This window comes from Pteropus medius, unplaced genomic scaffold (assembly GCF_902729225.1).
Source record: "Pteropus medius unplaced genomic scaffold, Ma_sr-lr_union100, whole genome shotgun sequence".
Classification (NCBI taxonomy): Eukaryota; Metazoa; Chordata; class Mammalia; order Chiroptera; family Pteropodidae; genus Pteropus; species Pteropus medius.
This window is the reverse complement of record NW_024340849.1, coordinates 40551300-40578503: the sequence shown is the minus strand read 5'-3', so window position 1 is coordinate 40578503 and position 27204 is coordinate 40551300. Positions and strand designations below refer to the sequence as shown.

Sequence of the window (27204 nt, the reverse complement as noted above, 5' to 3'; positions counted from 1 at the left end):
TGTCTTGAAGTTTTCATTCTTCATCACTCCCCCTCCCCCTCTCAGTGATCAACTCTGAATTTATGCCATTGTCTTTTTGGCTCTGCTCTAAATGGCTATAATGAAGGTAAATCTAATTTTATGTGAGAATTTTATGAAAGCTTGGCTTGTGCAATTTGAAACTGCTTGTGAATGTAACTCTGTTCAAAGAGCTGACAGAGATAGCTGTAGACGAAACTCCTGGATTTAAAATTGAGCTGAACATCAAAGGAGACATAATTGCAAACTGGTATTAAAAATGTACACATTGCACTTGTTAAAATAGTTTGAATCCTTCAGGAGGACATCCCTTTTGTCCATTAAGAGTGTATATATTTTCTTTGAAGTACATGCAGGGTTCCATCAGGTTGGAGCTTTTCTTGTATATCTCCTGTTGCATTTTCTATTCTTAGTGTTATCATTGTCAAGTATATTTTTGGATCTCTCATGTGTGTGTTGTTTGGGCGGGGAAATTTTCCCTGCAGCACACAGATCCTGACTACTCAGCTGCCTATGTTGTCTTAGAGACTGATGCAGAAGATGGACTCGAGGCTTATGGAATTACCTTCACTCTGGGAAAAGGCAATGAAGTTGATGAGTTGAACATTCTTTTAAGGTTCCAGGATGCTTAAATTTCACTCTGACCTGTCTGTCTTTCTCTGTATTTACAGCCCAGAGTGAGTAAAAACAACCTTTCATGGTTATTTATTTCACTGGGAGAAATTTAAAAAGTGGCAGAATTTAGCTTCTCCCCTGGTAGTTATCTATAGCCTGTGGGAAAATCTTTTAATGTCGGTCCATTTCTCTGTAGAGCTTTGAGGACCGAAACTAGGCAAGTGACTGAGGAACATGAGAGGGGCAGACATGCACTCACATAGCAAGGCTTATTGTGATGTGCACAGTGTGTCTACTCACTTTTCAAAATGCTTCACACTGAGTCGGTTTCAAGTTCACTGCTCTTCATGCCTTACGCCTTTGGCCCTGCCCAGTTTCAGAGCCTTCATCTAGGAAAGGCAGATCATGTAGGATGCACATTGAGCCATGAGTTAGTTGTTCTTCTCTCAGAGCTGGACCAGATCTTAGTACTGGTCTTAAGCTCTTTATTTTTTAGAGATAAGGAAACCGAGGCCCAAACAGCTGCTCAACTGGTCTTGCAGAATGCCCTGACTGCCCGAAGCAGCCTCTCCAGAACATTTAAATACACATTATTTGTTTTTGTTTAAATGAATAATCCATGCACAGGGTACAAAATTCATGAAATGCAAAAAGATGACCTTTGCCAGATCAATTCCAATGGATCATTAGGGCCAAAGCCAAATTATGACAGGCTCAAGAGGGAGGGGTTGGGAAGGGAGGACACAGATTCTCTGACTTTGGTGGTGATGTGATACTTCTCCAATAGATATGTGTACTGTCAGCCATCTCTTAGTTGTAGAATCAAAATCTTGTTGAGCAGGTAAAAGAAGTGTGTGTGTGTGCGCGGCACGTGTAGCCGTGTGTGTGTGTGTGTGTGTGTGTGTGTGTGTGTGTGTGTGTAAGCCAAGTGAACCTTTCTTGAATTTTAAGTGGATATACCAAGGTCACTGCTGATCCAGCTTGCCACAGGACTGGTGTTCAGTCATGCCATCAGCTAGTCCTTCAACAAATTTCTCTTGAGTGCTCATGTGTATCAAGCACTTTGCCAATTAGTGGAGATAATTTTAAAAAGAAAAAGAAAGAAGACAGAGTCCTACATACTAGGAAAAGGGAATGCACAAAATTCTCAGGGAGACAGATATAAAAGAAATATTAGTGCAGCGTGAAAAAGACTATTTTCTAAATTGGCTACAAGTTACACAGAAGAACGGTTAGTTCACTGTCCGAGACGGCCGGGATGGCCTCAAAGCAGAGATAAGGCTTTGAAGTGAGTCTCAAGGGTAACTGGGAATTTGCCAGGCAAGAGGAGATTTGGCCATAGTTCCCCGGGCCCCTCTCCATTGTCAAGCATTTACTGTTAGCATTTACCCCAAAGCAGTGACTGCTGACCATGATAGGTTTGTGAGCTGTGTTTTAGCTTCTCCTGTGACTTTACTTGTTTCTGGTCTAAGTTGAATCTCCTTTCTCCATACTGCAAACCATACAGGTGGCCCCAAAGGTTGTTTAAAACTCAGCAAGGGTTACAAAATATGTTATGGGACAGGCCATTGGAACCACTTTCTATTAATGGCCAAGATTTTGGACTTTGCTGACTTCCACACAATGGAGGGACCCTGTGCACGCTGCATGCCACTAAGCCAGATATCAGGCTCTTCTGGGCTGGTTGCTGAGTTCAGTGCTTTAGGGTCTTCACAATCCCTCCCCTCCTCCATTTTCATCCTATCCAGCTGTTCGGATGGACATCTCAGACAGAGCTAAATCAATTTTCAGTTCTTTATGACTTTAATAAATGGCTCTTTTGTGGCGACATTGTTAGCTTCTGCCTCTTCAAACCACAACATGACAGAGTCCATTTTAACTTTAAGACTGCATCTTATATCAAGTGACTTATATCAAGTGACTCACTGCAGTCTTGCTGAATGTGTTACATGGCATTCACATTAAAGATGAAAAAAATCCCATTAGCTCTTTGCTGTTCTCCTGTAGCCTTTATCAGATTACTTACCTAAGCATTCTTTTATGATGCAAACAAAAAAAGAAAATAGTCAATAGTCTTTCTTTATTACCGTAAAGAGAATGCTTGAGTGTGTGTGTGTGTGTGTGTGTGTGTGTGTGTGTGTGTGAGGAGAGAGAGAGAGAGAGAGAGAGAGAGAGAGAGAGAGAGAGAGAGAGAGAGAGAGAGAGAGGTAAAAAGAGAGAGGAGAGGGAGGGTAGGTTACCTTTGTTTTTTTAATATATAGAATAGACCAATATAATTTTTTGTTTTGTTTTTAAGTAGGAAGAGACCAAAAGCAGCCTAAAGGATTCACGCCAGCTCTCAGGCTCAGACGCCCATGGTCATCCATATGCTTTACTGACTTGTTCTTCCTGTGCTGGAAGGTCCCAGAACTGAGTCCTGGACAGAAGTAGTATGAGAGAGAACTCTTCAGTTTAGTCAGCAAGAAGCTACCTTCACAGACCAGAATTTCCCAGGCGAATTCCCCACCTAATGTATCAAACATGAAAACCTGAAGTGGACTTTTCTTTGTGCTGGAGTCAGACCACCACAACCCAAATTTCTATCGGATGCATCAAATTTAGTTAACTGCTTGCAATGAGCAGCTTCAGTTTGAGCAAGGCAAATCCACATACTATAGATGAATATGTTAGTGTTGCTTGTGCATCTTTTAGAACTGCAAAAGATGAGATCATCCTTAACTTTTGTTAAATGCATTGCCCTTGTGACACAAAAGAGAGATGTGCTTCAGTCAGTGGTTTCCAGCAACCATCTCATCAATGAGATGGAGGTTTGACATCGATAACGATTTGCCTCTTTCTGAGTTGCTGACTTTAGATGGCTGTAATTGAAGAGCATCACTCATCAAGGAGTGAGGATTCTGTCTTCTCACAATTCGAGGGTATGAATATCTGAACTGGAATGATTCTGTAGCCCATTAACACAGGATAGTTGGTCCAGCCCTAAACACTCCATGTGAGAACAGATGCGTGATCATCTGAGAGCTGTTTCACCCAGAGGCCAGGCATGTTTCTAAGAGCATGTTTCAAATACTTTCAAAGGTCTTCCTCCTAGGATATGACTGATAGTAAAATTGTACCTCTACAACTATCCTATTACATGACCTGAAAATTTTAATATCGAAGCAATGACAACACCAAACAAGTTTATCAGAATTTGTTCTAATAAATGAATTGCTTTGGGACTAAGTTGGTGATTTGATTATTTCAGCCACTTACACATAGACTAATTGTTTTATAGACCGAGCAAAGAGTAGAAGAAATAGAAATTCCCATTTGATTTGTTACTTATTCTTCATCTGAAATAACACAATAAAGCCTTTTTAAATAAAACACCAAAAATAAATAATTCATGGTAATGCTGACTCAAATTAAATTTAACCTTCAAATTATGTATGAAAAATGTAGTATATTATAAGTCAATAGTAAGCAACTTAATGTTATAACTAGTGTTTTCATGTACTTTAACAGTTGACATGTATTAGGCTAATTGCAAATTCATTTCATCTTTAATAGTGTGTTATGTTGTGAATTCAAGATATTTTCCCTACTGGACAATAATGAATAGGCGCTTCTTTTTTTACTTCTATAAGTTAATCTTCTTATTCCTTTGGAACAATGAACTAGCAAGGTTTGGTTTCGAATCTGACTGGACTCTTTTACAAAGTGAACAAGAAAATAATTTGGAAACATAATTTAAATTTTTGGATCTATAGTCTGTTTTTCACATGGCAACCAGTCAAAATGTGTTTGCTTGGCTCAGAAATTAAGCTCAGTATATGTATTCACAGCTGTTCTACTTGTCAGATACTATGACAACCACAGAAGATATATCTGGGGCAAGTTTTAAAAACATATACTTTTGTATTTAAAATTACTTCATAAAATATCAACATTAGTTTGTAGTGCTTGCATGTCTTAATTTAATGACTTCATGCCAAGACATACACAAGACTTAAATCCTCTTTTAACAGTTGTCTGTCCTGTGAATGCCCTGGCCCACCATGTGCTTAACGAGGATCTCAGGGACATTGTTGGTAACTTCAGAGGCTTCTATAGGCAGCTCACGAGTGATGGGCAGCTCAGATGGGTAAGGGGTCTATTTTGTAAAAGGCTTCTATAAATAATGTTACTAAGGTCGAAGCTGTCCTTTGATTACAACGAATGTGAAAATAGAGACAATTTTACAATTGTGAGGTAAAACATTTTATTCAGATAAGTTAGGACTTGAACTCTTTAGAGAATCAATGTTTTGAGGTAAATGGTTCCTTTTGGTAAGACTTGAATCTAGACATATTTGGATCTAGAGACTATCTCTGCCCTTCTGGACCTCATCTCCAGTCCCTGAACAGGGAGACATGGTCTAAATTCTCTCGACGATTAAGTGCTGAATGGTTAACCTTTTGCGGGGGAGAGAGAATGAGAGTAGTTTTGGATTGAAGGGCAAAATTAAGAAGATAGACCAGAGCACCTCTTATGTGTATAGATATTATTTGAACCCTAAGTTCGAGGTATGAAAAAAGTGAGGTTCTAGAGAAAGGGTTCTGTCACGTCAAATCAGTCCAATAACCAGGCCTTGTCCTTGTCTCTGACATAGCTTTGTTTTTCCTAACTCCCCTCAGTCTCGTCCATTCACAGAGAAAGACACGAGGGAACCCCCTTTCCACACTGCCTCAGGTTTTGTTCTTAACTCCTGCAAAGCAAGTTAAATTTGTTCTTAAAGGCACCCTCTTGCAGAAGCTCCCAGTGGCCAAATCTGGGACAATTCAAGCATCAAAATAAATATGGTGATGATGGCTTATAATTCATTGAATAACATGAGAATCCATGAGTCTATTCAGATAGTAAACAAACAACAGAGAAAGATTATCATTACAATAGAGGACAAACTGATATAAAAGGAATGATAACATTAGGCAATCACCATATTGTAATTATCGCAACTATAATTGTTTGAGGCAAGAATTAACAGTAGATGCTAAAATTTGGGGGCCATATAATCTCCTTACTTAGAAAAGGAAAATGGCAACCTCACGGTGCAGCGGTCTAATAGACACTAACTTACCCAAGCACTAAAAGTTAAAAGCCCTAATAAAAAAACAAATGACATCACTTACATAGAATTTGTGCCAAAGATATATAACCTGAATCTAATCATGACGGAACTCCAGATCAACCCAAACTGAGGGACACTGTACAAGACAACTGGCCTGAACACTTTAAAAATGTCAACATCACCTTTTTAAGAAAAAGAAAAATTGTTCCAGATAAAAGAGACTAAAGAGATATGACAACGAAATGCAATGTGTCAATAAAATAAAGTACATTATCAGGACAATTTGTGAAATTCGATTATGCACTATCTTTTAGCTAATAGAATTCTATCAATGTTCAAGTCCCAGAATTGGATCATGTATTATGGTTATATAAGAGAAATGTCCTTGTTTTTAGGAACTGCTCACTGAAGTATTTAGGGTTAAAGGGGCATGATACCTGCAACCTACTCTCAAATGGTTCAGTAAAATAAATTGTATTTATTTATTCTATATTATATTTTATATAAATACACAGCAGATTCCCCAAAGGAAATATTTCCCGAAAGAAATTGTTCTATTTTTTCGTTTGCTTGTTTTTTGTCTCCCTTAGAGATATCGGCAGTAGTTAGGAAATTTTAAAGTAGGTTAGAAAGAGCTGAGAAAGAAGGGGGCGGGCAACAAAGTTGAGGGGTTGGGAAACGATGTTAGAGACCAGTCGGCAGGTGGGCAGGTGTTTGATAGGAGGAGTTTGCATTTACTTTTACTTTCATATACATTTACAGAGAGAGACAGAGAGGGAGAGAGATCGAAAATAGATACATATAGGATTTTTTATGTACTATTTATGCAACTCTTCTGTAGATTAGAAACTATTAAAACAAAACAAAACAAAACAAAAACTTAGCCTTTAAGTGAGTTTCCATTGCTGCCTTTATTCCTAAAATGTGACCCTGGCTAGGAGACCTGAGTATCTTTTACATTTCTAAGAAGAGCAAGTGTGTTTTGCTTCCTAACCAGATCGGTCCCAAGAAAGGTGTTGTGCATCTGGCTACAGCGGCCATCCTCAATGCTGTGTGGGACCTGCGGGCCAAGCAGGAAGGAAAGGTAACTCACTCCAGAGCACTGTGGGACAACGCAACACATGCAGAGGAATAAACACTTCCCCTAAGAGCAGCCTGAAAGACAAATCCCCAAAGGAAATATAGGCAGTTGTTTGATTTTTTTCTCCCTTAGAGATATTGGCAGTAGTTAGGAAATTGTAGGAGAAGGTTAGAAAGGATTGAGAATAAAGCGGGGAGCAGCAAAGGTGAGGGTTTGGGAGGCAGTGTTGGAGACGGGTTGGCAGGTGGGCAGCTGTTTGATGGGGGGTTAGCATTTACTTTCGTACTTTACACATATGTTTTTAAAAGTATTTTCTTTTTCTTTTTCAAGCCTCTTTGGAAGTTACTTGGTAAGTAAACTCTTTAACATCATAACTGTTTCTGTAAATGAAATGGATTTCATGAATTACTTGTCTTTTGATAATCAGTCAATATACTCAGGACTGTCTATGGATCACTGTAGTGATGATAAAGCAGAACACCAGTAGAATCTGAAACGTCTCGTCTGATATTTGAAGTAGCAGATAGCTGTGCTCCCACAGGCAGGGTGGTCGCTCCTCCCCCACTGTGGAGCTTTCCCACATAATGCAAATTCTCAGAGCCTCCAGTTGCCTAACTGAAAAGTAGATGATCATAACTTCTCTAGAAACCTCATAGAGTTGATTTAAAGACCAAAGGAGGAAAGTGCTTCACAAACTCTGAAGAGCAAGATGTTATTATTAAGATATTATATTATTATAATATAATAATATGAGACCTAATATAATAATATTACCAAAGTAATATTATTATATTACTTTGACTCCAAAAGTAAGTGATGGATCAGACAGTACCATTCCAGAAGGAAAGGAGCCAAACACAATTCTAAAGATATGCATCTTGCTGTCTCCTTTCTCCTTGACCTGTTTATAGCAGGACGAACACCTGGCAGCTGAGGAGGAAAAACTCTGGGCAAGTTAAGGGCAGTGAACTTCAGACCCAGGCAGACCTGGCTTTGACTCCGGGCTCTACCACTTATTGGCTGGGTAACCTTGGGCATGTCACTTAACCTCTCTGAACGTCAGCTGGCTCAGGGCAATGCCTTGGATGGGCATTATAATTCTGGTGGTCAACAAATGAAGGCCCTTGTTATCATTTGGCATTTCAATCAAGGAAAAACGAACTGCATGGCCTTGAAGACTGTTGGCTAGTGAAGACAGTAGGATATCACACCATCTCTCTGATACGGTTATGGGTGGCATAAGGGTGCCATCTGAAGGAGAAGAGCATGGACCTCTTGGCTCCAGGTTAGCCTTTCAGAAGGGTTCAGGAGGTGGCCCCCAAAACTGAATGATCCTGAGGGTCACTAGGAAGGTGCTGGAAATGCCACCTGCGGACTTTTCATTCTTTCAAATCCTGTTCTGTGTTTCAATGCCAGTACTCTTAAAAGAAGCAGAATCTCAGCATTGAAAGAGCTTTTACAATTTTTAAGTTATAGTGGAGTATAATTGTCACAGTAAAAGCTGAGTGGGAATGGAGCTACCAGTTGCTTCTCAAGTGACTGTTAGTTTGGGGTGGGGAGAGGTCTCTGCCAGGGGCCTGGCTGCATGTTTGCCTTCCCCAGTGTGGCTGGAGCACTGAGCATGGGGCGGGAAGAGGTGAGGAGAGTACAGCCAGTGATGATCCAGGGAGTCTGCACGCTGGGCACTCTCAGTTTAATACACTCCGTTCCTGTCAGTGAAGTGAATTGTCTCTATATGACAGGAGAGAAATTGCCCAAGGCTATGCTGCTAATAAACAGCGAGCACAGGGTTGACCCTGAGCGGCCCAGCTCTGAGACCAGCCTTCCTTCCTCTCCTGCTCAGCTGTTCCAGTATCATGGTCAGCCCTGAAGTGTGGAGCAGTGTTGTACAGAGTGAAACCAGGCACTCATCTATCCATTTAACTCATGCTGAGTGATTGCCGCACACCAGGTTCTCCTTCCAGAAGCCTGGAATGAGGAGCCTAGGTTTTGAGGGAGGGGAGATATGGGGGGAATGAGGGGTCAGAGCATGCGGGAGGGCCTGAGGACTTCACCAGGAGACAGCAATGACCCTCTGAGGGACTCTATACTGAGGAATGAAAGAATCAAACAATGTAACACAAATCCCAAAGGCCCTTTCCTGGAAAGGATAAGCCCCATGTATTAGTGTAAGCAGATTCTTAGAAACATAATCCTCTTGTGAATTGATTCAGGCCTTTCTCCCATCATGTCATCCTGCCAGGACCCCAGGATGCTGTTATCTGCATAGATTTTAGGTACATCACTGAAGTCCTGACTGAGGAGGAAGCCTACGGTGAGTCATACTCAAGTGAGGGAGCTGGAAGTTTTCTGGTACATGCTGACGTGCAAATAATGTAGTGAATGGTGTGATTTGTTGTCTAAGAGTGATGATGCTTTTGATTTTTTTTTTCCAGAAATATTACAGAAAGGTCAAAAAAGAGAGAGGTAGGTTATGAGGAAAGTTCCTTCACTATTTTTGCTACCATTGCCCTCTTTCGAATGTCCCTGTCCTTTGGGGGTTCACATTGTCCTCCCCGACAACCAAGTGAGTCTCCTGGGTGTGACTTTGCAGGAAGGCCCTTGGTTAGCGGTACAGTCCTAGAGGGCGTCCTGACTCCTCCTACCTCCATCTGACAGCCTCAGAATTTGCACAGTTGCGGGGCTGGGTGCACGTGAAGGGCAGGGTCAGGAGGAGATTCTCTGTGGGGCAGCAGCTTAGCTACAGGCAATTCTAATTCTAAAGGTCCCTGGAAAACACAAAATGTCGATGGGCGTTGTATTTCCACAGAAGGGCAAATGCTGACACATGGCTACCCTGCCTACACTACAACGTGTGCCTGGCTGGGGTACTCAGATGACACACTGAAGCAGGTGGGCATTTGAACCTGGCTTTGTAGACAGGTTTTAAATTCCTGGCTTTCTAGAAGAGACTTACTATTTTCTCCTGTAAGTCATTATGACTCCAAGGCCTCACTCTGGAAGTACTTATACTCAAGCGAAGGTGAAGCTGTTCACACATTGTGGACACAGAGCTCTGGGACCAGTGACTCCTACCTTGGGTTCTGGAAGGTGACAGCCTAGAATTTGATTCCCAGGCAGAAGCAGCAGCATAACATTGTACAATGTTACACATAACCATACTGAGCCTCAGTTTCCTCACTGAAACTAGGGAAATAATCTCTATCTTGTGGGTGGTTTTGAGGATTCAGAGAAATGCCATAAATTAGGTAAACTCTCAACACAGTGCCTGGTACATGGTGTGCAGTCAGTTCATGGCTGACTTATGACTCTTTCCCATCATATTATACTCACCTACAGCTAAGAGTGAGAGAGACACTAGATTCTGTTTGTTACTCTTACATCCATTAGTTCTGTGGATGCCACATAATATCCTAGCTTTAAAAAAAGAGGGATATAAATGCTCCATTTCCCCTCCAGGAGTGTTGTGACAATTAAAGAAATGGTTGCCATAGAGACAAGAAAAGAAAGTTGCCCTACAAGTATAAAGAGTTATATTTGTTGGCTAAGCTGTTTCTGCTCTGAATTTCAACAACACATGGCTGTTCTTCTGGTTCCTGCTAAAACCATAGCATTTGTGAAACCAGATCAGAAATGACTGACGTGCTCTGAGACCAAAGAGAGCTTTTCAGTGTATGGTGATAGACGTGTTCCTCTCCCCGCAGCTCTGCACAGAGGCGTTGATGGACGGTTGGACCAGGTAACTCATCTGTGTGATAATTAACTTGACTGTCCCAGTTAGCAAATGAGAGGCTGGGCAATGGAGGGGAGCCAGGATCAAAAGGCACAAAAGGGTTTAGGATTCGTCCAGGAGCAGTCTGGTGTGTAGGGACACATAAGAGAAATGTGAGCTTAGGCCAGGCTCTTTTCCCAAAGATGAGATGTGAGTTCAAACTAGAATCGTGGGACATCAGCGTTGGAAGAAATGATGGAGATCATCAGTTTCAATCACCAATCTAGACTAGAAATCCACTCTTTACTCTTAGTAACAAGCATTGATTCAGCTTCCGCTTGAAAACCTCCGGAGGTAGCAGCTTAACTTTGTAAAGCACTTTTGCATTGTTGGAGGGCTCCAGGTATAAAAAAGAGCTTCAGTATCGTGAACCCTTTGTTTCCATATAACTTCTGGCCACCAGTCCCAGTTTTTTTCAGAGTTCCCAAGAGCCAGGCTCCCCCTCCTCCACTCAAGTGACAGCCCTTCCCTTCCTCTGGGCCATCGACTCACCAGAGTTACCATCTGCACATCTCCGTCCTGCATGGTTATGGACGCTGGGGCATCTAGGGTCTTCTTTTAAATAAACTGGCCGTCAGTGGCCCTAAATCCTGATGCAGTGGGGGAAACAGGGACCATCATCTCTTGATTTGGTCACTGTGAGTCCATAAGTACAGTTCAAGGTGGCACATTTGCCTTGTATATATATATCATCAGGCTTTCTATATGACTCTACTCAGTCTGGCCACTGAAACTTCTACTACTCAAAGTGTGGTCTGTGGAGCAACACCTCTTCTCAGACCTGCTGCATTGTAATCTGCATTTTAACACAACCCTTGGGTAATGAGTATGGCCATTCACTTCTAAATGGGTTGAATTCTTGTGAACTTCTGAGCTAAATAAAGGGTGGAGGAGTGAGAACTTGAAGGAAGCAGCATGAAGCTGTGGGAAGATGCTCAGGGATGTGATGGAATCGGAATCAAATGGTTTTCTTTTCCCTCATCCTCTGCAAATACTTGCTGTGTGATCATCAACCTGTCTGAACTTCATTTTCTCTCTCCACAAAATGGGAATAATATTAAGTCCTGGTTCTCCTCGAAGTTGCCATATCTAAGAAGGACCAGCATAGTCAGGATTCATATAGCAGGTGCCCAGTAAATGCTGACACTTTCCCTCTCTGCAGATACCCAGGAAAGCCTGGAGCAGTCATAACTGGTGAGTCAGAGAAGGCTGGAGAGAGATTGCATAGGCCTCCCAGCACAGGAAGTCCAGTATTCAGAAACTGAAGCTCCCATCTGGGATAATAATGTCTTCTTTAGTATGTTTAGTACTGAGCAGACGGGCGAGAACAGCCGTGGATGCTTGAGTGTATGTAGCATTCTGCAATGGGCTTTTTGTTGGTACAGAGAGTGGGCATTGTGGAGAGTAGAGGAAGGACCTCAGAATCTGTCTTGAGTGGCAGCCTCAACATCGAGTGTGCAAAGAGGCTAGTGAGCAAGGGAAAGGATGCCAGCCTCACCCACAGTGGTGTGGTGTCTCCTCCTCCTCGTGGCAGTGTCACGCTCAGGCCAACCACACCTCTACTGACAAAGGGAAAAACAGCTTTGGCAGAGTCACGGGAGACAATGTAGAGGTCTGGCTCTGGAGAACAGTTGAGTGCCAAAGCACATTAAGGGAGCTCCCGCAGTGGCTAAGTGTAATGTAAAGGGAGCCTCTGCTGCTCTTTAATTATGTGACCAAGTCACTTTAACCTCTAAACCTCAGGCCCCTGCACCACAGGGTCCCTGTGGCCGACCTCTCACTGATTTAGGATGAAGCCCTCTTATAAAGGACCATGTAGATGTGGGTATTTTATCAACCGTACTCTTTCATTCAGGATATAACAGAACAGCTCACTCAGCTGCCCTTCCCAACCCCGCTCTCCTCTTCAAATCTGTGGCTTTTTCGTTCTTAATTCCTTTTCATGGCATAGTAAAAACTTAGTTAATGTTATTAGAGATCTAACTGCTCTCTCCAGTTTCTTAACTTCAGGTCAGCGGGCAATCACCCCAATTGTGAGTAAAGAGATACCATTTGCAGGGTATTTGCAAGTGACTTCTCTGAAGATTGATTGGGAAAGAGCACAGAATTACTAGAAAATGTGATCTGTGAGTTATTCACAGAGATGGTCACTTCTGCAGAAGATCCAGTATCTTTGCCAAGTCAGGGGACAGATCTAAACTATGAAACCAAATTGGTTTTACAGGTTTAAGGTAAAAGTCGGTGCCAATCTCCGGGATGACATCCATAGATGCCGACTCATCAGAAATATGATTGGACCTGAGAAGACTTTGGTAAATGTCCTCTCCTCCCACTGAGAAATAAGCAGCCATGCAGGAAGCCTTTGTCCAGAGCCAATCTACAACTTATTTCAAGCAAGGATTAAAGAACATTGGGAATTTTAAAACTGAATGTTAGAGGAAGGACAGCTTTGTGGTCTTGTCGTGGGCCAACTCTTAAAAAAAACTGAGGGGGCTTATAGTTTTTAACTTTTTTATTCTGCAGAACTAGTTAAGATCAGGATGAGGAATTATTCCATTTTCTTAATGTGGATGCACCTGAGCAAACAGGTCTCCCACTTGGGGCCTTGGTGTGTCAGCCATTCAATCTTCCTTCTTATTAAGTTTGATGCCATCCCTCTCCATTTCCCCACCCACAGCCCATCACACAGATGGGTCTCGGGGAGCCATTGCTGCAGAAATGCTAGAACTCTGAGGTAAATGAAAGGATCAGTCATTACTATGTAGTTTTGAAAGCATTTCTTATTATGTGTAAAATATTTTCATAAAAGGAAGTCATAATAACATCTTTTGGTAAAGTTTTAGATACTGTTTCCTAAGTTAAAATAGAAGTTTTGAGTCCTCAACCTAGGATCAGATGTCTCATTATTTATACATGAATTAATGTTACTTTTGTCTTATGAGGTCATCCTCATCCAAATTATTTATGATAGTAATCGATTTGGGGTATACTGTCCTCTGGTTCTCATAGTCTGTAAGGGCACTCCTACCATTTAGCACATTCTACTAGAGATAGCCGTCTCTGTGTCTGTCTTCCTGAAGCATAATAATGTCGGGGATGGAGGGGTTCTTTGTTCGTTTCTGCACACCCAGTATCTGGCTTCCAGGCAGGATTGCTGCATGCAGAGAGCCAGGGCCTTGGAATGAGAGGCCTGGACTTGAACTCACCATTTACTTGACTTATTATTCATGGCTAAGTTACTTAACTTCTCCGTGTGTCAGTTTTCTTTCTGTAAAATGGGTTGATATGAACTGCCTCAGAGTTATTATAAATATTAATGGGACAAAATGCATAAAATGCCTAGTGGCATGGGTGCTTAATTAATGGTAGAGTTTGGATTATTCATTATTGTGCCAGGTACATAGTAGGCAAATCAATAAATGACCATTGAACAGACTCAATATTGGCTGTGCATGATTCAGAATGTGACAAAACAGTTCCTATAAACAATGAACATTGCAACATAAATGTATTTGGGTGGCATCTAAATGCACGTTGGGCCAGAGCTCTTGGGGCAGTGAGCATTTGTTGTGGGCTTAGCCCAGGGCACTCCTGGACATCACAGCGGCTCCATGATTCCCAACTCGTCCCAAGACAGTACAATAAATCCTCATATAACACCATCAGTAGATTCTGCGACTTTAAGCAAAACGGTGTATAAAGAAATCCGTTTTACCATAGGCTAATTGATATAAACAAGAGTTAAGTTCCTATGGCAACTCATCAACATTCTAATGAAATGACATCGAGTACTTGCTGTATCTGGAGCGAAAGTTCGGATCTCAGTGGTTGCTCTTTGGCTCCCTTTGTCATGGCTGCGTGCTGGGCTTCCAAAGAAATGTCAGGCTCCCTCTGGGAGTCTTGCTCAGCAGTTGGTAACAGTAAGTGACAGCCTTTTCCTCCCTGGGAGCCACAGCCATGCAGCAAGGTCAGCGCCAGGCAGACCTCACTGCCAAGGGTCTCTCTTTACAGATGATGAATGCCAACCAGTGCTGGGATGTGCCCGAGGCAGTGGAGTGGATGTCAAACCTGGCTGAGTTCAAGCCACTGTGGATTGAGGAGCCAACTTCCCCTGATGACGTTCTGGGACATGCCACCATCTCCAAGGTAAAAAAGCTGCTGTTGCTGTGGCTGCCACTACCATATACTTTTTGTTTGGTTTTCCAGAGTGGTTGCAACAGACCCTAGAATTCCTTTGCGTATTCTTCTTCACATTTCCTGATGAAGTAGCTGAAATAATTATAACTTGTAACAAGTACTGGATTACAGACCTGACATCCATTTGTTCACTTCAGCTTATCCACTGCCCCTATTTCTGTTTATTTGAGAGAAAGTAAATGGCTAAACGCTGAATGGCTATGAACCATCCAAAGGTTAATAGACATGGTTCTTATGTTTTGTAAACATAGAAATCTGACTGATAGTAAAATATTTTACTCACCTAGAATTAAACAAAAAGTGTAGATTCCTCTGGATGACTCAAAAGAAAAGGCTTGCTTAGCTAATGTCAAGGTGAGGCCTCCCCAAGAGAAGGCTGTCTGTCTGTTTCCCTGGAACCAGGGCTCTTCTTTTGCAAATCCACCCTCATTGAGGGCCAACCTCTGTCCCTTTCAGGTTTAGGAAGAACATGATCTGTCAGAACATCCTATTTCTCAGAGAGAGTCTCCCATTAGGCCAGCTTACAGCACTGATGTATAACATCGGAATGCCAACTGGTTAATTTAGGATAACCTTAACTTCTGGGAGCACTAGATTTTTGTATCTTCTGACTAGACCAAGCACCATGAATAGCTATATTCAACCAAAGGCTGCTGGATGAGTGAGGAATCAGAGCAGGAACTGGTCATAGGATCTGAATATGTGATAGTGTCAGACCAAGATGGCCCAATGCATTCACCTCTGCAGTGCAGATATACTTGCTTCTGACCCTAGCCACGTCGAGTCTTAAGCCTCATCTCCCCTTGGCGGTGTTTGCAGAGGTCCTACCAACACATGCCTCTGACCCCCCTTTTATGTTTTCATCTGATAACCCTTTACCACCACACTGTGCAGTTGGGTTAGCACCTTCATTTGGCTTAGAGGCAAGTCCCCCCAGCCGAGGAGCCTAGGAACTGATTTTTCTCCTTGAGGTGACTTGGCTTTGCTCTACTCTCCCCAATTATGCGTTGCTCTTAAAATTTTCCCTCTGAAAACAGTCTTAGTCTCCAGTTCTAGGAGAGACACCTTCATGTGCCTTACATGAAGTCATAGATCCTACTGTGCTGTGCAGTCCATTTCTCCCAGTAAATCAGCATATGATCTCCTTATGTCGGACACTATACTAAAGCCTTTGTTTAAGAAATGACCTCCACTCTCCCTACTTTACAGCCTGGCTGTAGAGAAAAAAAGATGCGTGAAACACAGGCAGGTGGAACATGGGGTCGGGGCCCTGAGTGCTGAGGGCAGTAGAAAGAAGGTCACTGAAGGGAAAGGTGGCTGTGGGCTGGGACAGAGCTGACTCTATAAGGAAAGCTAAACTGCAGGTGAGGGAGACGTGAGCAGGAGCTGTGGAATGACCATAGCCTGGATTTAAACACAATGGAAACCTTCCAAGGAATCCTTCCAAAATGAGAATCTGGTGAGGAGCCATGGTTAAACAAGACATTTTGTCTTGCCTTCTTGTGGTGTAGCCATGTCTAGTGGCTGCCGACTTGTCCAAACAGGGACCTCAACCTCTGCCCACCTGGAGAGTATCCCCAGAAGCTCTGCTGGGCTTCAATCCTCTGAGGTTTTGTTTACGTTGGGGAGGCCATCCTCTCAGGAGGCATCTAAGGAAGTAGGGACCGAGGAACCAAGGCAGGGGAAGCTGAGAGAGACAGCACAGTGGCGCCGTGGAGGTACCTGATGGAATGCCGGTGCAAGGCGGGGCTCGTGGAGAAGGTAGGCACCTGAGGCCAGGTTATGGGCCCACCTGCTCAGAAGATGCAGCTGAACTCAGTGAGCCACTGTAGGTTCTTTGACTGGTAGACACATGTAGGATGGATTCACATTGGACATAGCAAAGCTGAAGAATGAGAAGGAGATGGAGGCTGGGATCCAAGCTAGGAGACTTTCACATTAAAGGGTTGGAAAGGAAGGTAGAGGGCAGCTGGAGTAGGGCAGATTCAGGAAGTATTTAAAAGGAGAAAATAAAATTTGGTACCTATTACGTGCCAGAAACTTATATGCTTTAAAAATGGTAGAATGAGTAAGTCAAATCGCTTTTCCCCTCCCCAGTCCTCCTTCTCCCTACTCCTATTTTCTTTTAAGATAAAGAACCCAGCATACTTAAATTAGAAGTTTTAGGAAGCATAAGTTGTTAGCACTAAATGGTGCCTCTGCGACCATCCGCTCTTACTCTTGACCTGCAGGCGAGAAGGCAGAGCTTCAGGTGGTCAGTGACTCTCTCAAGTCCGTGCATCCTATTAGAGGCAGGACACATAGTGGAAATGGGGGCCCCTGGATCCTAAATTAAAGCATTTTCTTTAGGGGAGTTGGCCTATCTAGTGATTCAGATGCCTCCTCTGGCTCTGGAGTCAGCCTAATTTCAAGCCCAGCTCCACTCCCTCCTAGCTTTATGACCCAGGTCAGTTGCTTGCCCCGGGCGCCTTTTCTCACTTGGGAAATACAGACAGAATCTGTAGTTATAGCCAGGAAGGGAAGTAATGGCAGCATGTGAACAAGCTCTGGCTTTCTCCTCTGCAGACACACACGTCCCCTGACCACCTTCTGCCACTCCTTGAACTACACAGGACTCTGTGGCAGGGATGTCTTTCTTCAGCTCTAAATACTTAAACATTAAGTAGTTAAGAAGCTCTGAATTTTTCAACAGCAGGAGTTTCAGTTCAAAAACTTAGGAAAATAACATCAGGTTGCTTTATATTTTATAGGCATTGGTCCCATTAGGAATTGGCATTGCCACAGGAGAATAGGTAAGTAACATCTCCTTGGGGTCAGCATATAGTGGCTACACTGACTGAGGACATCATCGTATGTTAGGCTACATCACCTGTTGTATTTTGAGCTGCAAAGTCTTCTTAGTCCTAGAAATTGGGCCATTTTACAGCACTTCATTAGGGCCTGCAATCGGATATAGTCTAGTTTATGTATTTTTCTACAATTTATATGACTAAAGCCATTAATTTTTTTCAGTGTCTAATGGAAATTTATAGGGCAGCAATTAAAGTTGCTATTGCAAGGGCATAAAATGCACTGTGTGGTTTTAAGAAAGCCAGCTTCCAAATTGAGTAAACATTATTGCGTTCACTTTTTGTGCTTACAAACGAAGCACAAGTGCCTGCCAAAGCCTGCGGCAGTCAGCCCACGAGCAGAACAGTGAGAAGGAACAGATTCTCGGTTTTCCCAGCAAAAGGAGCAATGCTGATCTGCCATGGTTCTGTTTTGTTGTCCGTGCCATCTGCTCATCGCCATCACCGTATTTTATCCTGATGCTTTGCTTCGCTATGACAGTTACTTCTTAATAAATGGCAAGCAGTGTGATTTTACATGACTCACATCGTTCCACCAGCAGATTTGAAAAGAGTGAGCTGGAGGTCCCTGCCTGGACTATCAGGCTTTGCCTCATGCCAAGTGAGAACAAAGAACATATATATAGTCCAGGATTCCTGAAGGTCACTGATGAGTGACTTGGAATTGGCACATTGCCAGGTTTAGAGATCTTGAAGGCCAACGCTAACTCTTCTGTTGGTTTTAATTCTATTTCCAGTGCAACAATAGAGTGATACTTAAGCAGCTCCTACAGGCGAAAGCCCTGCAGTTTCTCCAGATTGACAGCTGCAGGCTGGGAAGTGTCAATGAGAACCTTTCAGTGTTGCCGATGGCCAAAAAGTTGGAAAGTAAGGGCACAGCGGCCTGCAGATCAAACCTCCATTTCTCCGCCCATCAGACATCTGTGGTTCCTTCTGTAATTTGCCATTTTGATTTTTTTCTAACTCTTTTTGGCCTAATCAGGGAATCTTTTGACGATTTTCATCTTGGAATCTCATCCCATGAATGCATAACTTAATCACCTACAAGTACTAAGAAAAACCACATGTTCCCTCACCACTCCCTCTCTCTGCCCTACTCTTGCCATTCAATAGAAATCCATCTTCATTTTCAGTTCCTGTTTGCCCCCATGCTGGTGGAGTTGGCCTTTGTGAATTGGTGCAGCACCTGATTCTATTTGACTTTATATCAGTCTCTGCAAGCCTTAAAAACAGGTGAGTAATATGGCATTAACTTCAGTTGTGTCCCTCAGTTCAGGCCAGGTCTTTTCATTCTGCCCTCACATCCAGAGGCACAAAGAACCCTGTCTGTTGGCACATCCTGTAACTTAAAGGCTGAATTGGTTTTGCTTATGCTTCTCTGCATTGGGCAGTAATGAGGAGACCCAGCAGTCAATAGTCCCTTTTCTTTTAGAGGGGTAGGTTCTCGGTGGCTGACTCACTTTGTTTTGTTAGGTACGTGAGGGTGTCTGTGGGAGTGTGAGTTTTCAACCAGATGGAAACCAGAACTCCTTCCTCATCCAGCACCTGTTTCTGACTCTCCAAAGCTCTGCTTCCATCATAGGGATGTTCTCTTCCTAACAGTGGAGTCCTCCCTGATCTGGCCACATCATAACTGTTTAATTCCATCTTATTTCTCAACAAGCCCAAGGTGAGCTTTAAATTAAGACAATCTCCTTCTAGTTGTTTGCACACATACAGCTTTATTATGCTTTCTATCCTCCTGGAATTAAACGTGGTATCGCAGAAAGATCACTAGAAGTGTATAGTGGAAGCATAAAAACATGCATGGGAAAGGTCACCAAATTTAGGATTGCGAGAGAGAAATAGGACATGTAAAGGGATATAGGGGGCTTCAGTTATAAAATACTGGTTTCTTTCTTAAGCTGGTTAGTGAGTAGGCACATGCTGCCTTTTAAAATGCCTGAAATATTTTAAACTAAAAAATAAACATTCCTAGGTTTTTCTGCTTTTGTCCCTCTCATTTCAGTTCCTGAAAGCAGGACCATGGGGGCTTCCAACCAACTTCGAAAGGTCCTGCAGGTCTTGAAGAATGAAAAAAAGAGGGTCAGCCCTGACCCATTGTGCACTATGACCACCCAGAAATGGATAAAATTGCCTCATGCCACTTTCCTGAAAGCAGACCTCACTGCTCAGGAATGCCACTGTGCAAGTAGAAAGCCACCAGACACACTGCCTCCGCTCTGTAATTCTGTCTGCGTGGAATGCCTGCTCTCTGTTCATTTTTCATGGCCCTACTGCCCTCTCCCATGGGGCTGGTACTTCATCTGTTCTTTCTAGATTATATACAGCACCACGTTATAGTCAATGACTGAGTATCTATATCCACTGAGTATCTGAAACCATGAGGCCCCCTTCTACCAGTTCTTTTCTGTATCCCTAGCAGGGGGTTACATGGCCTGCCCCTCAAAGCAGCTGTTCATTAGCCATGACTAAAGTAAGACAGCAGTTAGGTCACTTGACTCAGGTTACAAAATTAGAAAGTGGTGAAAAGCAAGGACCTACAACCAAGATTGCCCAGCAAAGCTTTCATTTAGAATCGAAGGACAGATAAAGAGCTTCCCAGACAAGAAAAAGCTAAAAGGAATTCAACACCAAACCAGTATTATAAGAAATGTTAGAGAGACTTCTATTTAAGAAGGAAAAAGATAATATGAATAAAATGGCAATAACTATATGTCTATCAACAATTACTTTAGATGTAAATGGATTAAATGCTCCAATCGAAAATAGGGTAGCTGAATAGATAAGAAAATAAGACCCTTACATATGCTCCCTACAAGAAACCTACTTCAGATCTAAAGACGCACACACTGAAAGAGATGGGAAGATATTTCATGAAAATAGAAACAAAAAACTAGGGTAGCTAGCTACACGTATACCAGACAAAATAGACTTTAAAACAAAGGCTATAACAAGACAAAGAAGAACCTAGTAATCTCACTTCTGAGTATTTATCCAAAGAAATACTAACACTACTTCCAAGGGACACGTGAATCCATACGTTCATTGCAGCATTTACTATTTACAATAGCCAAGATATGGAACTAACCTGGGTGTCCTCAGTGGACGAATGGGCAAGATGGTACATATATACAATGGAATACTAATCAGCCATAAAGAAAGAATGAAACCTTGCCATCTGCAACAAAGATGAACCTGGAGGGTATTGTGCTGAGTAGAGTAAGTCAGACAAATGCCACATGATTTCACTTATACGTAGAATTAAAAAAAAAAAAAATCCATATCCAGTGGCATTAGACCCTTCAATCAGATGCTAGTCCCATCTTATGATATGATATCTATGAAGAGTAATTTCTATCATGAAAAATGTCTTAAGAAGAAAATTATGCCATAGGAATTTTCTCTGTTTTGAAAGCCATATACCTGGGGATCATTCCTTAAATAAGGAATTGGCCAAAAGGAAAAAAAAAATTCATTAGTGAGTGGACAGTGTGAGGGATCTCATTACCTGCACTCACAGCCGTATCCCAAAACATTCAGTTTGACCTCTCACCTCAGAAACCTTCTGGGGTTTCCTCACTGATCTCTATTTAATGTCCTCACCATGCAGCTGTCCACCTCTTAGGAGAAAAAAAAGTGGCTGACACAGATTTGAACTCAGGTTGGTCTGATCCTAAAACCTGTGCTCTTCTTTTTTTTTTTTTTACCATATCATGCGTGTTTAATATTTTGTTATTTATATATGACTATATATACATTTTGATTAAATTTACTGGGGGTAAATTATCGCTGGTTAATAACAGCATGTGAGCATATAATTATATAAATTATATATATAAATTTTGATTAAATTTATTGAGAGTAACATTGGTTAATAACATCATATGAATTTCAGCTGTAAGACTTTGTGATGCAACATCTGTATACCCTATTTTGTGCCCACCACCTGAAGTCTAGTCTACCTCCATCACCATCTATTCAACCCCCTTTACCCTCCTGTTGTCTGTGTCTCTGAGGGGTTTTTTTTTTTTTGCTTATTTTTATGTTTATTTTGTTCATTCATTTGTTGCTTTTTGTTTTACATACTACATATGAGTCAAATCATATGGTTCTTGTCCTTTTCCATCTGACTTATTTTGCTTAGCATAATACTCTCAAGATCCATCTATATTGTCGCAAATGACAATATTTCTTTTTTTTATGGCAGAGTTGCATTCCACTGTTAATACATACCACATCTCCTTTATCCAATCTTCCATCGAAGAACACTTGGGTTGTTTCCATGTCTTGGCTATTGCAAATAATGCTGCAGTGAATATAGGGGTACATATATCTTTATGGGTGTTTTCAAATTTTGGGGGGTAGATACCTAGAAGAGGGATTACTAGGTCTCATGGCAGCTCTATTAATTTTTTGAGGAAACTGCATACTGTTTTCCATAGTGGCTGCACCAATTAACGTTCCCACTAGTAGTGCACAAGGGTTCCCTTTTCTTCACATCCTCTCCAACACATGTTACTGCTCGTCTTATTGATAATTCTTAACAGATGTGAGGTGGTATCTCATCGTGGTATTGATTTGCACTTTCCTTATAACTAGTTATGTTGAGCATTGTTTTCATATATCTGTTGGCCACCTGTATGTCTTCTTTGAAAAAATATCCATTCAGGTCCTCTGACCATTATTTTATCAGATTTTTCATTTTGTTGAGTTCTATGAGTTCTTTATATATTTTGGATATTAGCCCTTTATCGGGGGTATTGTTTGCAAATATCTTCTCCCATTTTGTTGGCTGCCTTTTTGTTTTGTTGATGGTTTTTGTTTGTTTGTTTTTGCTGTGCAGAAGCTTTCTAGTTTGATGTAGTCCCATTCATTTGTTTTTGCTTTTCCTTCCTTTGCCTTTGGGGTCAAGTTCACAATAATTCCTCTGAGACCAAGGTCCATTAGTTTAGTGCTCCCATGTTATCTTGGTTGTTCTGCCTGAGGTAGTGAGCTGTTTTCTTGTTTAGATACTGTTTTGCTCTCAACAATTCAGAAGTTGATAGGCTGGGTACTTTTTTGTTTTCCAGTACATGGTATTGTAGTGCACGTTTTTGTTTTCTCACCTATTTACACCTCTGGGATCACAGCGGAGCGGCATCTTTAGTTAAAGAAAAGGCTGCATATCTGCTGGGATGTGGGGTGTACCCTGTGACCAGCTCACCTCAGATACAGGGCACTACCACTGTGGTGGGGGTATGTGGCAGGTGGTAGAGACTAGTTTCTGAGCTCCTAGCACTACCTCCTTTTTACTAATGGTCAGTGGCCCTACTGTGTTTCTAAGGTGTCTCTGTTACCTCTACCAGGCTGTTAGGATGGTGGGACAGGGCAGGCAAGTTGATGATTTCACAGCCCCTCTGTACTGTTGTTTTTTTTTTAAATGTTTTATTTTTATAACTTCCTGCTTTTTTTGTCTTTATTGAAATATAGTAGACAACTAGTTGCTTGCATTTACATTGTATAATTCAATGAGTTTTTTTCAATTACAGTTGGCATACAACACAGCGTCAGCTGTACAGCATATTGATCAGAGATCCACACAATTCAAAAGCGCTCACCCCACCAAATCTAGCACCCCTTCTCCCCTCGACAATTATTCCAATATTATTAACCATCTTCCCCATGCTGTACTCTACATCCCCATGTCTACTTTGCAACCATCCACCTGCACCTCTCAATCTCTTTGCCTTCTCTTCCCCCCAACGCCCCTCCCGTCTAGTATCCCTCAAAATATTCTCTGTATCCATGAGTTAATTTCCACTTTTGTTATTGTTGTTGTTGTTGTTGTTGATTTTATTCTTTAGATTCCACATGCATGTGAAATCATGCAATATTTGTCTTTCTGACCCATTTCATTCAACACAATACCCTCTAGATCCATCAAGGCAACATCTTTTTCCATCCCCTTCCTTTTAGTCTGTGTGTGTCTTTTAATCTGAAGTGAGTCTCTTGTAGGCAGCATATGGAGGGGTCTTGTTTTCTTTTCCATTTAGCCACTCTATCTTTTGGTTGGAGCACTTAATTCTTTTCCGTTTGAGGTACTCGTTGATAGGAATGTAGTTGTTACCATTCTTTATTCCTGTTATTGATACATGTTTTTTTTCTTCTTAAAGAAGTCCCTCCAACATTTCCTGCAATACTGGCTTGGTGATGATCAATTCCTTTAGCCTATTTTTGTCTGGGAAGCTCTTTATCTGTCCTTCGACTTTAAATGATACTTTTGCTGGATAAAGTATTCTTAGTTGTAGATCCTGGGTTTTCATCATGTCGAATATTTTGTGCCAAGCCCTACTGTCCTGCATAGTTTCTTTTGAGAAATTGGCTGCCAGTCTTATGGGTGCTCCCTTGTAGGTAACTATCTGCTTTTCTCTTGCTGCTTTTAAGAGTCTCTCTTTGTATTTAACCTTTGGCATTTTAATTATGATGTGTCTTGGTGTGGGCCTCTTTGGGTTCCTGGTTTTTGGGACTCTCTGAGTCTCTTGGGGTTGTATGTCTATTTCCTTCACCAGGTGAGGGAAGTTTTCCATCATTATTTCTTCAATAGCTGCTGTTCAACATCTTGTTTACCCTCTGATACCCCAATGACATGGATATTTTTACCTTTAATAGTGTCCCATAGGCTCCTTAAATTATTATTATAGTCTTTGCTTCTTTTTTCTTGCCATTCTGATTGAATATCTTTGGCTTTCCCATCCTCTATATAGGTCATTTGATCCTCTTCACTTTGTTTATTCCATTTAATATACTTCTCATCTCAGATAATGTGTTCTTCATCTCTGACTGGTTCTCTTTTATAATTTTCATTTCCATTTTTATGTTTTTTACATCTTTGTCGAAGTTCTCACTAAATTCATCTACCCTTCCCATAAGTTCATTGAGCATCTTTATAACCAGTGGTTTGAACTCTATGTCTGTTACATTGCTTGACTCTATTATTTCTGGATCTCTGTTCTGTTCTCTCATATGGTTTCTGCTTCTTTATCTTCCCATTTTGGCTGCCTTTCTGTGTCTGTTTCTATGTACTAAGCAAAGCTCCTAAGTCTCCTGGTCTTATTAGTGTGTATTTGTGAAATAAGTGTCCAGTGGCACAGTCCTGAGAGAGGTTCAGCTGCAGGCCAAATTTAGCCCAAGCCTGTGCCCCTCCAGGGCCACCTGTTAAGATTCAGCAAGCAATCCACAGATGCTGTGCATATAGTTGCCTCAAAAAGCCACACCAGAAACCGAGGCCAGCTGCCATCAGTGTGAATCTAGGCACTGCTCAGCAAGGAGCACCTGACTCGCTGAGGATACACCTAGTTGTGGCTTGGGTGGGGCCGTGAGTTGGGGGAGGCAGGTTTTCAGGGAATCCTCTGGGCCGAGCGACCTCTGTTATCCAGTTTGATGATGTCTCTGCTATGGCTGCAGAGTCCTTGCCCTGGGAGGGGGAAGGGCGCAACAGAGGAACAATGGATACCGCTGGCACTTCTGCCAGGGAGAGAGCCTCACCATGGCCCTCACTGTGACAACTCAGTGTCACCCAGTAAGTCCCTGCACAGCTGACCTAGCACTGGTGCTCAGAGCAAACAGGTCTGCCACCGAAGTCCACTCGCGGACACGGCCCCTTTAAGAGGCATCTGCAGCTGCCGCTTCCACAGCCTCTGTCCCACTCAGCCACTTGGGACTGTGAAGCCTCACATCCTTGCCCTGTCCTATCTTCTGCTGTTGCAGGTTGATTTCTTAGATTTCTCCTTAGTTGTATGGCTTGTTCATTTAGCTCCCAGGCGATTTTTCCTTGCTGTTTGCTCCTTGTTTCTGTCAGAACTTTGATTTGGTCGCCAGGGGGATGAACAGAGCCTCTTATCATCTACGCCATTTTCCCCCCTGTGCTCTTCTAAATCGTGTGTGGTTGCAGTGGACCTCACTTGGTGATTTTAATTTATCCAACTTTTGGCTAAAGTTAATCCCAGATACTTATGGAGCCTAAGCTGATGTCTTTTGGGATCACAAAACCTTTGGATAAGACATTTCATAGTTGATTTCACCAAAGCCCCACATTGTTTTTATAGATGAGGCACAGAGGTCAGGGGATTTGCAAACAGGTGTTATCAGCCAAGCCTTGATTGAGGCACCCTTTCTTCATAGAGGTGCCCCTTCCGCTTTAACAGCACCACAAGAATGATTTAACTTAAGGCATCATTGCCCCCACCTGATTCCTTCCTCCTAGGATGTGTGAATATGTTGACTACCTGCACGAACATTTCATGTATCCTGTGATAATCAAGAATGCTTCCTACATGCCTCCTCAGGTGAGCTTGACTAGAGAGGCCTCCTGGAGCAGGGGCTGCCAGCCCCCACTATGCTCATTCTTGTGAGCTAGACCCTAGGCAGGGGTCTACAACCTCTGGGCCGTGGACCAATACTGGTCCGTGGCCTGTTAGGAACCAGGCTGCACAGCATGAGGTGAGCAGCGGGTGAAGTTTCATCTGTATTTGCAGCCACTCTCCACTGCTAGCATCACTGTCTCAGCTCCACCTCAGATCAGGCATTAGATTCTCATAGGAGCACCGAGTCCCTGGTGTCAAAAAGGTTGGGGACTGAGCACAGTTTTGACTCCTTAAAGTTTATTTTTATATCTAGAAACAAATGGCTCTTTAGTTATCCCACAGCAAATTCCCAGGGCCTTAAGGTTAGGGTTTGGGGGTAAAACTGCAGACAAGTCCTCTTGAATACCAGCCTTTCCGCACCAGCTGAGACCTTAAAACAGGTACTCCTTATGTGAAAACAAAACCAAACCTAGCACCATCTCGCAGGTTAGTTAAATTACAAGTTTTGACTACAATTGTGTTATCTGGGCCATTTATCATCATGTTCAAGAGATCGGGGCTCATTTTCATAAACAGAGGTTGAGCTACCGAAGAAGTGTGATTAGTTAACTAATCCTGGGAAGTAGCCAACAATGTGTCCCTCTCCCCAACTTCAAACAACCTGAAAACTTAATATTAATTCAGTTGCCTCTGAATTTTAGATTTAAAAGCATTCTAGGAACAGCAGAAATACATTAAATAAATGTTTTTGTTCCAGGTGTTTATTAACACTGCTCCATTTTTGGGTCTCTGATAGGATGCTGGTTATTCCACAGAAATGGAGGAATCCGTAAAGAAATACCAATATCCAGATGGTGAAGTCTGGAAGAAACTCCTCACTGCTAAGGGGAATTAAGTGTTCAGCCCTAACACACCCTTTTCTTTTTTAAGTAAAAAGGTTTAAAATTTCTTGGGCATGGTTTTACAAAAATATGGGGGAAAAAAATCATCCTACCAATCAAAACAAATTCAGCTGAAAGTCATATTAACTTTAGGGATCAGCCCAGTAATCATTAATTCTTTTAGCTGATAAACACACATTCTCTTACTTAATCCTTAAACAAATTTAGATTTAACTAATTTAAAGTCCAAGAAGATGTTAAAATTTCTATCAAGTGCTGGTACCCAGACATTCAGCTGTACTTTGAAAATAAGCAGCATGTTGCGTAATTTGTTGGAACAATTCCTTATTCTAT

The 27204-nt window shown here is 42.1% G+C and overlaps 1 protein-coding gene across 1 annotated transcript; it reads left to right on the top strand.

The window, feature by feature from the left end:
* Window positions 1-549: 549 nt before the first annotated feature.
* On the top strand, window positions 550-27204 carry ENOSF1 (enolase superfamily member 1). The gene is given in 14 exon segments (XM_039846826.1): window positions 550-600; window positions 6723-6809; window positions 7137-7155; window positions 9049-9120; window positions 9242-9272; window positions 9506-9698; window positions 10511-10545; window positions 12803-12890; window positions 14590-14724; window positions 17526-17567; window positions 18362-18491; window positions 18758-18857; window positions 25870-25951; window positions 26766-27204. Coding segments are annotated over 14 exon segments (1164 nt in total). The 3' UTR covers window positions 26865-27204.